The 12,866-nt window shown below is 45.5% G+C and overlaps 1 protein-coding gene across 6 annotated transcripts in view; it reads right to left on the minus strand.

The window, feature by feature from the left end:
• The window catches only part of LOC132405975 (phospholipid-transporting ATPase IC-like), a 175,376-nt gene that overhangs the window by 17,280 nt on the left and 145,230 nt on the right, over positions 1-12,866 (minus strand). For all 6 annotated transcript variants that reach the window (XM_059991062.1, XM_059991064.1, XM_059991060.1 and 3 more), the window contains 6 exons: positions 10,548-10,712; positions 10,321-10,432; positions 8,575-8,650; positions 6,599-6,743; positions 1,746-2,022; positions 91-314 (listed from right to left, as the gene is read on the minus strand). In XM_059991062.1, coding sequence (XP_059847045.1) covers positions 91-314; positions 1,746-2,022; positions 6,599-6,743; positions 8,575-8,650; positions 10,321-10,432; positions 10,548-10,712 — 999 coding nt within the window. The remainder of the gene's footprint in view (positions 1-90; positions 315-1,745; positions 2,023-6,598; positions 6,744-8,574; positions 8,651-10,320; positions 10,433-10,547; positions 10,713-12,866) is intronic.

Below are 12,866 nucleotides of genomic sequence, written 5' to 3' on the forward strand. Positions count from 1 at the left end.
CCAGCAGTCCCTGGGCCCCTGCATCTGTGGGTTTGTTTTCTGCTTACAATAAGTAAACCAAAATGGTGTTGCTGAGATATGTGTACTTACTTGACCAGAAAATCCATTATAGAATCCAAACCAGACCTGGATGAAGGAGAAGGCAAAGGTCTTGTAGAGGAAGTATCTCAGGAACTTGCAGATCCTCAGGTACGCCCAACGGCCATGAACCAGAAGCAACCGCTCGAGGTAGCAGAACTGTGCGAGTGAGTAGTCACTGGAGAGAACGGCCTGCATGCCTTCCTGTCCGCTGATTCCCACTCCGATATGTGCGGCTGAGAAAAACACACAGGGGGTTGATAGGTGACGCAGTTCGTACTGGAGAACAAGGTGCAAAGTTGTGTGGGTAAACAGTCCACTTTTTGGGCCAAGACCCTTCATTGGAAAAGGGAGGATGCCAGAATAAGGTGGGGGGGGGGGGAAGGGAAGGAGCACATGTAAGATGGTGATGGGTGAGGCCAGGTGGGTTGGGGGTGGGGGGGGGTTGCAAAAACAGGATTTCCCGTAGCCAACCATTTTAATTTCAGTCACAATTCCCATTCCAACATGTTGGTCAATGGCCTCCTCTTCTGCCACGATGAAGCCACTCTCTTGAGTCTGGGCAGCCTCCAACCTGATGGCATGAACATTAATTTCTACAGCTTCTGGTAATTTTTCCCCTTCTACCTTTTTCAATTCCCCAAACTGGGGAAACCCCCCCCCCCACCTCTTCTCGCTTCCTCACCTGCCTCTGTTGCCTCTCCTTCTTCCCTTTCTCCCATGCTCCACTCCCCTCTCAGATTCCCTCTACTCCAGCCCTTTACCTTTTCCACCTAACATCTGCCAGCTTCTTACTTCATCCCTTCCTCCCCCACAACCTGGCTTCAACCATCACTTTCCAACTTCTACTCCTTCCACACCCTCACCCTCTTATCCTGGCTTCCTCCCCCTTCCTTTCCAGTCCTGATGAAGGGTCCCGGTCCAAAGTGTCAACTATTTATTCCCCTCCATAGATGCTGCCTGACCTGCTGAGTTCCTCCAGCTTTTTGTGGGCATTACCCTGGATTCCCGGCAGACTGATGTAAGTTGATGCCTTAGAGGTTTTGAACTGATAAAGATTAATATTAGCTTTACTTATCACTCCGTATTATACTACGTGTCCATTCTCGGGCAGCTCACTCATTTATGATCCCCATCAGACACCCAGCTCTCACCTGTGGCTCCAAGTAGCTGTTTTCATGTGACAACGGCCACACCCCGTTACACCGCTTCAAAAGGGGGGCTAAACCAGGTGGGGGTAGCCGAAGAGCCTCATACCCTGGTTGGATAGAGACATGCCTGTCCCAGCATTCCAAGTCATCTCCAGTGGACTGAGTGGATGAGATCTACAGTGAGGTCCTATGGCCAGGAAGGCGGTTCTGCAACGCTCCGTGGAGAGCGAAGGGTATAACAAGACAGAGAAGTTGTCATGGTCATCCACTGCAACCAAGGGAGACCCTAGTTTGTGACAACTATTCGTATCACTGGACCTGGACTTCTAAGGTTGAGAGACTGGAACTGCCCCAGTGCAATGGGTTTTCCAGTTTAAAAACTCTCCTGCAAGGGCTTCCTGTCATCACTAGATACGATGGACAACCATCAATGAATCAAGACTCCTGACACCCCAGCCATCAGCCCAGAAACTGAAGGCTTCACCCGGGAGATGGCAGCTGCTGCTTGCCACTTACTTTTTAGCATATTGACGTCGTTGGCGCCATCGCCAATGGCCAGTGTGACAGCTCGCTTGTACTTCTTCACCAGCTGGACCACCAATGCCTTCTGCTTGGGGGTGACGCGGCAGCAGATGACAGCCTGGCACTGGCAGGCCAGCTCCACGAATGCCTGCTCGCGCTCCTCCGCCTCACAACACGTGCCTGCCCTCACCTCCGGATTAATCACAGACCTCAGCTTCCACCGGGGCCGATTCTTCCTCTTATGCCGTTCTGTGCGCTTGATGAATTTATCCTGAAAACAGATCAGAAAGCAACCGATAACACCTGTGGGAAGACAGCCAACAATGGCTGGAGATGCCGTTGGAAGGGGGTAGGTGCCTAATACCTTATATCTGTGCCCCTGCTCAGTGGCAAGCTTCTAGTTGTAGATACCACAATGAGCATCCCACTACAAGTTAAACCTTAATTTTCTAGAAACATGATAGTCAGGCAGCTGGGTGTAGGTATGTCTCTACCAAAGGAGGTATAAAGCACTCCTTCCCTCCGCTAGCCTGCAGGTCACCCTTGGGCAAGATGCAGTACCTGCTTAGCTCCCCCAGTCTCGATCAGAGTCACATGAAGCCAAGTGATAGTCGTATGAGCAAATGGTGGATTTCATAAATCCATAAGACATAGGAGCAGAATTGGGCCATTTGGCCCATCGAGTCTGCCCCACCATTCAATCATGGCTGATCCTTTTCCCTCTCCTCAGCCCCACTCCCCGGACTTCTGCCCGTAACCTTGATGCCGTGTCCAATCAAGAGCCAATCCAGCTCTGCCTTAAATACACCAACGACCTGGCCTCCACAGTTGCCTGTGGTAATAAATTCCACAAATTCACCACCCTCTGGCTGAAGAAATATCTCTGCATCTCTGTTTTAAATGGACACCCCTCTATCCTGAGGTTGTGCCCTCTTGTGCTAGACTCCTCTACCATGGGAAACATCCCCCCTCATCCTTCTAAACTCCAGTGAGTACAGACTCAAAGCCACCAAATGTTCCTCATATGATAAAGCTTTTCATTCCCAGAATCATCCTTGTGAACCTCCTCTGGACCCTCTCCAATGCCAGCACATTTATTCCTAAATAAGGAGCCCAAAACTATTCATAATCCTCAAGGTGAGGCCTCACCAGTGTCTTATGAAGCCTCAGCATCACATCCCTGTTCTTGTATTCAAGACGTCTTGAAATGAATGCAAACATTGCACTTGCCTTCCTCACCACCAACACTACCTGCAAGTTAACCTTTAGGGTGGTCTGCAGAAGGATTCCCAAGTCCCTTTGCATCTCAGATTTTTTGGATTTTCAGTCCGTTTAGAAAATCGCCTACACATTTATTTCTAATACTGAAGTGCATGACCATGCACTTACCGACATTGTATTTCATTTGCCACTTTCTTGCCCATTCTCCTAATTTGTCTAAGTCCTTCTTCAGTCTACCTGTTTCTTCAACACTACCTGCCCCTCCACCAATCTTTGTACCATCTGCAAACTTGGCAACAAAGCCATCTATTCCATCATCTAAATCATTGATACATAGCATAAAAAGAAGTGATCCCAACACCAACCCCTGTGGAACACCACTAGTCACTGGCAGCCAACCAGACAAGGATCCTTTCATTCCCACTTTCTGCCTTCTACCAATCAGCCAATGCTCTAACCATGCCAGTAAGTTTCCTGTAATACCATGGGCTCTTAACTTGGTAAGCAGCCTCACGTGTAGCACCTTGTCAAAGTCTTTCTGAAAGTTCAAATATATAATACCCACTGCACCCCCTTTTTCTATCCGATGTGTAATCTACTCAAAGGATTCCAACAGGTTCATCAGGCAAGATTTTCCCTTAAGGAAACTGTGCTGACTTTGTCCTATCCTGTCCTGTGTCATAAATCCTGGTTATGCGACCACTGACACTGGGCAGACCATCTCTGAAGAGTATTGATAATGGATGGAGTTACCCAGCTTATAAAGACACTGCTCAGAAGAAGGCAGTTGTAACCATGTCTGTAGAAAAACTTGCCAAGAACAATCATGGTCAAAAGATCACTCTCCTCTCCTATCAGATTCCTTCTTCTCCAGCCTTTTGTGTTTTTCAACTATCACCTCCCAGTTTCTTACTTCATCCCCCCCCCTTCCCCCACCACCAGGCTTCACCTATCACCTTCTAGCTTGTCCTCCTTCCCCTCCCCCACCTTCCTAGTCTGGCATCTTCCTTTCCAGTCGTGATGAAGGGCCTTAGCCTGAAACATTGCCTGTTTATTCCCTGTGATAGATGCTGCTTGACCTGATGAACTCCTCCAGCATCTTGTGTGTGTCACTCAAAATAAACTGCCTGTTTCATTTATTATTTAAGTGTGTGGTGTGATAAACAATGACTGGCCTGAACATTGCTCAGTGAGAAAATACTCCACCTTCCCCAGAACATACCAGTGCAATTCTCTACTGCCACCATAGAGAGCATCCTCACATCAGCCATTACTGTCTAGTTTGGTGCAGCATCCTCTCACAATGTAGAAAAACTGGAGTGAACTGGCATGTCAGCAGAAAAAGTTATTGGCTGCAGTCTACCATCACTACACTGCTTGTATGTGTCCAGGACAAAGAAGTGGGCAGAGAATACCATAATGGACACTACCCATCTGCAAGCTGTGTTTTCCAAAAGCTTCCTCTGGAAAGTGCTGTAGGGCTATTGAAACAAAAACTTCGCAACATCTTAGAAGTTTCTTCCCCCAGGCTGTAAATCTGATCAACCATTTTAGTTATCTCCCTCAACCCCCTCTATCTATTACCCCAGTCACTGTACTGCACTGTAAACCACTTTTATAATGCTGTTTATAATATTGATATATACTATTTATGTACTTGTGCACATTTTATTCCAAACCCATATTGTAACCTCTAATTATTTGTTTTATAATGATTTATTCTCTATAATTGTTGAATGTTGCTTTTTTTGCATGTCATGCCCTGACCAACACACCACAGCAAATTCCTAATACATGTAAATGCATATGGTGAATAAAGATGATACTTGATCACAAGAAGATAACTTGGCTCTCACTTCTGATGTTCTTGAGCTGTCAAAGACTCAACGCAGGAACCCACAGCCAGCGCAGGGACAAGGACACCTAAACACAAAAGCTTCTATGCTTGCTCTTCAGACAACCTTCTTGTGTCAGGAATCAGTCTATCACTACCTGATACTACAGTCTCTATAGTCCTCTATGGCATTTGGTGACTTCTGCAGCACCACTTAGTCTAGAGGCTTCAATGCTCATAATTGCAAGAGGCTGCAGAAGATTCAGCCGACTCCATCACAGGCATAAACCTCCCACCACTGGGGGCATCTTCTAAAGGGGATGCCTCTAGAAGGTGGCATTCAGCATTCAGGAACCTCAGCACCCGGGAAGTGCCCTCTTCTCGTTACTACCATCGGGAAGGAGGTAGAGGAGCCTGAAGACCCACACTCAATGTTCTAGGAACAACTTCTTTTCCTCTGAATGGTCATGAACACCGCTTTGCTACTTATTTATTGTATTTACAGATACAACAGTAACAGGCCCTTCCATCTAAACGAGGCCACGGTGCCCAATTAACCTACTAACCTGTGCATGGATAGTGGGATGAAACCAGAGCACCCAGCGGAAACCCATGCAATCGTGGGGAGAACGCACAAACTCCTTACAGACGGCGGCGGCGGGAATTGAACCTGGACTGCTGGTGCTGCAAAGCGTTACACTAACTGCTACGTTACCATCTCCATCTCTTTTTAAAATGACAAATTAAATCCAAATTATAGCAAGATGTTCCCTTAAACAAATTTTCAGATTAGGTGGAGTTTTCTCGCAAAGGTTTTCCTATGGCAGGAATTGCTGCTACTTCACAGTTTAACTTTGCTCAAGAGGACTCTATGAGGATCTCTTATTGGTGGTATTTACCCTTTGCACATCTCTGTTCACAACACAAACGAGAGTATTTTTATTCATTTGTAATCAATCAATCATAAGTACATTCGTAACTTTTACGTCTTGCACGGCTCTGCTGCCACAAAAAACAAATTTCACAACATACAGTACTGTTCAAAAATCTTAGGCACACATATATATATATGTGCCTAAGATTTTTATTTTTATATATATATAGCTGGTGTGCTTAAGATGTTTGCACAGTATTGTACTTGTCAACGTAGAGCGGAGAGCGAGTTTGTAAGTTTGGCCAAAGCAAAAGATGTTGGGTATAATGAGGGTGGAGAACCATGGGAGTGATGTGGGATAGATGGCAGAGAAGGACTGCCAGGGTCAGGGGATGCCATGGGTGCAGACATACCGAAACCTGAATCGTTTGATTCCAAACAACTGGTTTATTGATCATTACTGAGTGTCTCTTTGGTCCTTCCTGCTCCCTCCTCTCTCCCTTCCCCTTTTCCCAACCAAGATTCCCCTCTCCCTGTCCCCTTCCCACTCTCAGTCCACAATAGAGACCCAGATCAGAATCAAGGTTATCATCACTCACATTTCATTATTTTTTTTGTGTGGCAGCAGTGCAGTGCAATACATCGAAATACTACAGCACTCTTCAGAAGTCTTAAGCACCCTATGTGCCAAAGGCTTTTGCACAGTACTATATGTCACTGATAATAAAGCTGGTTCTTATTCTGAGATTAAGGGCTTTCTCATTCTAGCAGCCATGGTGTGAAACCGATTATGACATTGCATGGTACAAAGTGCTTAGAGCTAGACAAGCATCTCCAGTGATTAACTCAGCACTGCCTCCAACCCTAAACACAAGACTGCTTTTGAACCATTCATAAATCCTCAATGCAAGCACATACCAGATAGCTGCCGGTGATAATTAATGCTTTGTTGTTACACGACAGGAAGTCGGGCTCCTCGCTGCTCCTCATAGCTTCCGAGATGCCTACAGCATTGACATCTTTGTACGGACACTTGTTCTTCTGCAGTTTCTCCAGAGCAACACTGAGGTGGTGACAGGAGGCAAAAATGAGTGAGTTATTGCAGATTGACCAATGGGAAGCTTGCACTCCAGAGAACACTACAGCACAGCTCAGGCCCTTCAGCCTATGATGTTGTGCCAACAGTTTAACCTACTCCACAACCCCCTTCATTTTTCCTTCATCCATGTTTCTAACTAAGAGTCTCTTAAATGTCCCTAACATATCTGCCTCTAGCGCCATCTCCAGCAGTGCATTCTACATACTTGCCATTCTGTGAAGAAAAAAGACATCTGACATTAGCCCCCCCCAAACTTTCCTCCAATCACCTTAAAGTTATGTGCCCTTGTATTAGTCATGTTCACCCTGGGAAAGAGTTCTACCTGTCCTTTCAATCTATGCCTCATATCAGAATCAGAATCAGGTTTATATATCACCAGCATATGTGGTGAAATTTGATTTAATGTGGCAGCAGTACATTGCAAAATATAATAATAGAATAAAAACAAAGAAAAACACGAATGACAGTATATAATAGTTAAATAAGCAGTGCAAATACAAAAATGAAAAGTAGTAAGGTAGTGTTCATGGGTTCAATTTCCATACAGAAATCAGATGGCGGAGGGGAAGAAGCTGTTCCTGAATCATTGAGTGTGTGTCTTCCTCCTTCCTGATGGTAGCAATGAGAACCAGCCATGACCCGGATGATGGAGGTCTTTAATGATGGATGATGCGTGTCATCTTAAACACCTTTATCTCCTCTCATCCATTCAAGTCCTAGCTCACTCAACCTATCTTCTTAAGACATGCTCACTGATCCAACCAGCATCTTCTCTAAAGCTTCCTATCCTATAACGAAGTGACCAGAACTGAACACAATATTGCAGGTGTGACACTCTGCCTCTCCCTCTTCCACAAGCAAAGCTACTCACAGATGGGAAGAGGATGTTTCCCAGACTTGGAATGCTCCGGCTGGCCTGATTTGCCAAGTCCGACCTCCCTCATCAACTTACTCACTTCTTCGCCTTCCCCCACCTCCCACCAATGCCAGGGACATGGAAATCCTTCAAGAAGTGATGCCTCAATAAGGCAGCATCCATCATTAAGAACCCCCTTCACCCAGGACATGTCCTCTTCTCATTGTCACCATCAGCGAGGAGGTACAGGAGCCTGAAGGCATACAGTCACACTCAACATTTCAGGAATAGCTTCTTCCCCTCCACCATCGGATCTCTGAATGGACAATGAACCCATGAATACTACCTGAATCCATTTTTCTTTAATTTTCTGTTTTATATATACTTTTTTAATTGTAATGTTTAGTTGTATTTTTATGTTTAATTTTTAATGTTTATATTTAATATTTAGTTTAATTGTAGTATTATTCTCTATTGCAATGTACTGCTGCCAGAAAACAACAAATTTCATGACGTATGCCAGTGATATTAAACCTGATTCTAATTTAGATACTGATCCAATACTGTCTCTGCTGGAGGCTTGAAAACAGTCCATTTAACCCATTGATAGCATGACTAATCACACACATCAATCCCATTTTATTCAGCCTACATTCCCAGCAACTTCCCTCCGATTCTACCACTATTTACCTCTGAACTTGCACATTTTGGGATGTGGGAGGAATCCTGCGTGCTTAGAAGAAACCCACATAGTCACGGGGGAGGACACACAAGCTCCTTACAGGCAGCGATGGGAATTGAACTCTGATCTTCTACCTGGGAGAATGTGCAGACTCCACACAGACAGCAGCAGAAGCCAGGGTTAAACCCGGCTCCCCGGATCTGCGAGACTGCTGCTCTGCTAACTGCACAACGCCCAGTGCAATGCTTGTTACTTACTCAATTTCACTGCCTTCAAACAGCTCCATTTGGTCTGACAGCAGCTTACAGGAATATCCAATGTTAATGGCTGTTTCTGTTAAAAATGGAAAACAAAAAATATATAAATTAAAGAAACCCTATACTCAGACCACGTCGGACCAGAGGGCACAGCCTCAGAATAGAGGGATGTCCCTTTAGAACAGAAACAAGGAAGAATTTCTTTAACCAGAGAGCAAGAAGTCTGTGGAATTCATTGTCATGGACGACTATGAAGACCAAGTCACTGGGTATATTCAAAGTAGAGACTGGTAGTTCTTGATTAGTCAGGGTGTCAAAGGTTGCAGGGAGAAGGTAGGAGAATAGGGTTCAAAGGTTAATAAATTAACCATGATTGAAAAGTGTAGCAGACTCAATGGGCTGAACAGTCTAATTCTGCTCCTGTGTCTGTTGGCTTGGATTGGCATCATGATTAGGGCCTGTTGGTGTGCTGTAATGTTCTATGTAAAGGTGAATGATCCTCATTGGAACTCGGTTCAATTCCTTCTACACGAACTCTCTGTGCTGCGGAGATGGCCCAGCAATCTACCGTTTCATCCCAGACATTTTCTGCTCTGTCAGAATCAAAGTTCCTGTGGTTCCATGCAGCCACATGACAGGCAGAGTTTCTCCCTCACAGAGGCAGTGCCCCAGGTCTAACCCAACCTCTGGTGCTCTCTGTGTAGAATTTGCGCATTCTCCCCGCAAACACGCAGGTTCCTCCATCTGCTCTGGTTTCCTCCCGTACTGAAATTAAGTGAGGGTTGGGAAGTAGATTAAATAGCTAGGGACTGGGGGTTGCGGGGGGGGGGGCATTGTGGTGAGGGTAATCCTTTACAGCATCAACAACTGGAGGAGAGGGGTTCAATTCCTGTCACTTTTCCTAAACTTTAGTTTTCCTGAACATCTTTAGGAGCCAGGCACAAAGTCTGGGTCCTCCAGTTTCCTCCAACATTCCAAAAAGGCATAGGGCTGGGGAATTGTGTGCCTGCCATGTTGGTGTCAGAAGCATGGTGATACTAATGGGCTGGCGCAGCACATCTTTGGGCTATATTGGTTGTTGACACAAGCAACACATTTAACTACATGTTTCATTATGCCTGTGATAAATAGAGCTGATCTTTTTCATTTTGAGGCCATTAGTGTGTGGGTGAATGCGAGAGATGATGGGAAGGTGTGGGCAAATGAAAAAATGAAATTTGGAGTCAGATTAATGGAATAGAGATTCCATAGTTAACAAATCTCCACAAGTCTGCTGGGGAAGTCGAAGACCCAATGTCTGTGAGTCCAAGCCCACTGGGGTTGGAGGTCTATGTGTGTGTGTGTGTGTGCGTTGGGTGGGTCGGTGGGAGGGATGAATAGAGCTTGCTTTGCTGTTGTTGTTCTGTCATTCATTGCCTCCTGTTTTGCTGTGTTCTGTGTTGCTCTGCCAAGCACCATGGGCACGCTGTGTTGGCGCTGGACCTTGCAGAGACACTTACAGACTGCCCCTTCGGTGTGTTGCTTGTTAATGCAAATTCCACTGCCTGCCTCAATGTACACGTGATAAACTAGACCTGAATCTGCACCTAAAGGGTGTGTGTCTACGCAACCTGACGCTTTGACTCCACCGCTTTGGGTGGCTGAAGGATCACTCGGGTTTGGGAGATGCTCGGTGATTGACTAACAGAGGAAATGTATGTAAAGCCGACAAAGGATTGGAATAACTAACTCCAACAGTCCCAGTACCTTTCTTGTCTCCGGTCAGGACCCAGATTTTAATATCTGCAGCTTTCAAGTTCTGAATGGTTTCGGGGACTCGAACCTGCAATTTATCCTCTATGGCTGTTGCTCCGATGAGCTGCAATGAGAGAGGCATCAGAACATCACAGAAAGAGAGGCCTTTCTCAGATACACGGCAAAAAGAAACTGCACGCTGCTTCTGACAAAGCCAAGGAATAAAACCAACAGCTTACCACCAGATCTGTTTCAATTTCTTCATACAAGGCGTCGAGCAACCTTCCACGGTTCTGTAATGCCACGGTGGCTTTCTGATGCCTCTGGCTCCAGTCACTGAAGTAGTTTTCCTCCACATCTTTCGAAGCCAGGCACAAAGTCCGCAGAGTTTCTGTTGCAAAGAACTGCAGAGAGTGGAGGGGTGGATTAGTAAGTTCGAAAATGACACAAAGGTTGGTGACGTTGTGACAGTGTAGAAGGGTGTCAGAGGTTACAGTGGAACATTGACAACATGCAGAGCTGGGCTGTAAAGTGGCAGATGGAGTTCAACCTGGAAAAGTGTGAAAGGATTCACTTTAGAAGGTCAAACTTAAAGATGGAGTACAAGGTTAACTGCAGAAATCTTAGCAGTGCGGAGGAACGGGGGACATTGGGGCCCACATCCATAAATCTCTCAATGTTGTCATACGTCGATAGGGTGGTTAAAAAGCCATATGGTGTGTTGGCCTTCATTGGGTAGGGGATTGAGTTCAAGAACCATGAGCTAATGTTGCTGCTCTGTAAAACACTAGCCAGACCACACTTGAACTCCTGTGGTCAGTTCTAGTCACATTATAGTAAGGATCTAGAAACTTTAGAAAGGGTGCAGAGGAGATTTACCAGGATGCTGCCTGGATTAGGGAGTATGTTTTACGAGGAGCGATTGAGAGACACAGGGTTTTCTCTTTGGAGTAAAGGAGAATTTGAGGTGAGTTGATTAGAGGAGTATAAGATAATAAGAGGCACAGATAGAGCTGACAGTCAGAGACAGTCTCTCAGGAAATTACTAATAGGATAGGGCATAATTTTAAAATGATTTTAGGAATACATAGGGGTAAGGTTAGAGGTAGATCTTTTTTTAAACACAGAGAATGTAGATACACGGAAGGACTGGCAGGGCTTGAGTTTGAGACAGATACATTACAGTCTAAAGGACTCCTAGGTAGGTACATGGATGAAAGAAAAATGGAGGGCTATGTGGGAGGGGCGGGGTTAGATTGATCTTGGAGAAGCTTAAAGGGTTTGCACAAAATCATGGGCCGAAGGGCCATTACTGTACTCTACTGTTCTATGTTCTGTTGGACTAGCTCAAATTTTATGACAATGTGAGTGATGATAAACCTGATATAGGTCTCTATTGTGGGCTGAGAGTGGGAAGGGGGCAGGGAGAGTGGAATCAGGGTTGATATACTGTATGACCTACAGTATAATAAGGGACTACTTTATGTTGTAGGGACACGTCATTGCATGCGTTATTAGGCGTGTATTGATCTGTACGTGTGTGCCGTTCGGTTTCTGCCAGTAAAGAACCATGAGCCTCAGCTCCCGTCTCCAGCGTTTTTATTAATTGCATTGCTGCGTAACCAGGCCACGTACACAACAGTTGGGTAAAGGGGAAAGGAATGGGGAGGGAGCGGGAAGCACCAGAGAGACAATCAGTAATGATCAATAAGCCAATTGTTTGGAATCAAGTGACCTTGTCTGGTGTCTCAGGGCAGGGTGTGTCTGTACCTGTGCCAACAACAACCACCCCCACCCCATCCATGGCACTCCTTATCAAGCATTCCCAACATCCTTTGCTCCCGCCAGATTTATAAACCTGCTCTCTGCTCCATGTTGACAAATACAATACTGTGCAAATGCCTTAGGCACCCTAGCTATATAAACGTGTCTAAGACCAATGGTCTATGTTCTATGATCCGTGCTGTATATCTGATGTCCTAAAGTATATCGATGCTCATAATACCAGACTGACAGCTTAAACTCATCACTATTTATCTATTTCATTGAGATGCAGCATGGAACAGGCCCTTCGGCCCTTTGAGCGGTGCCATCCAGCAATCCCCCGATTCGATCCTAGCCTAACCACAGGACAATTTACGTTGACCATTTAACCTACCAAATGCTACGTTTTTAGACTGTGGGTGGAAACCAGAGCACCCAGAGGAAATCCATGCGGTCACGGGGAGAAAGTACAAATTCCTTACTGACAGTGGAGGGAAACGAACCCGGGTCTCCAGTACTGTAAAGTGTTGTACTAACCACTACGTCACCATGCTGCCCACAAGAAAATGCATCACAGGCCTGTATCTGGTGACATGTGTGTACTTTGATAATAAATTGACTTTGAACTCTGAACTTTAAAGATTTTTATCTCCGTTTAGCTGGTGCCGTTTCCTGCTCAGTTCCTGCCCTTCAACAGACTGGCTCAGACACTCTATCACAATCCGGCCACACTTCTCCTCATCATATTCTGCACACAGAACAATATTATCGGTGTACGTGACTCACTTTAATTA

The sequence above is a fragment of the Hypanus sabinus genome, chromosome 16, assembly GCF_030144855.1.
Source record: "Hypanus sabinus isolate sHypSab1 chromosome 16, sHypSab1.hap1, whole genome shotgun sequence".
NCBI classification, from domain to species: domain Eukaryota; kingdom Metazoa; phylum Chordata; class Chondrichthyes; order Myliobatiformes; family Dasyatidae; genus Hypanus; species Hypanus sabinus.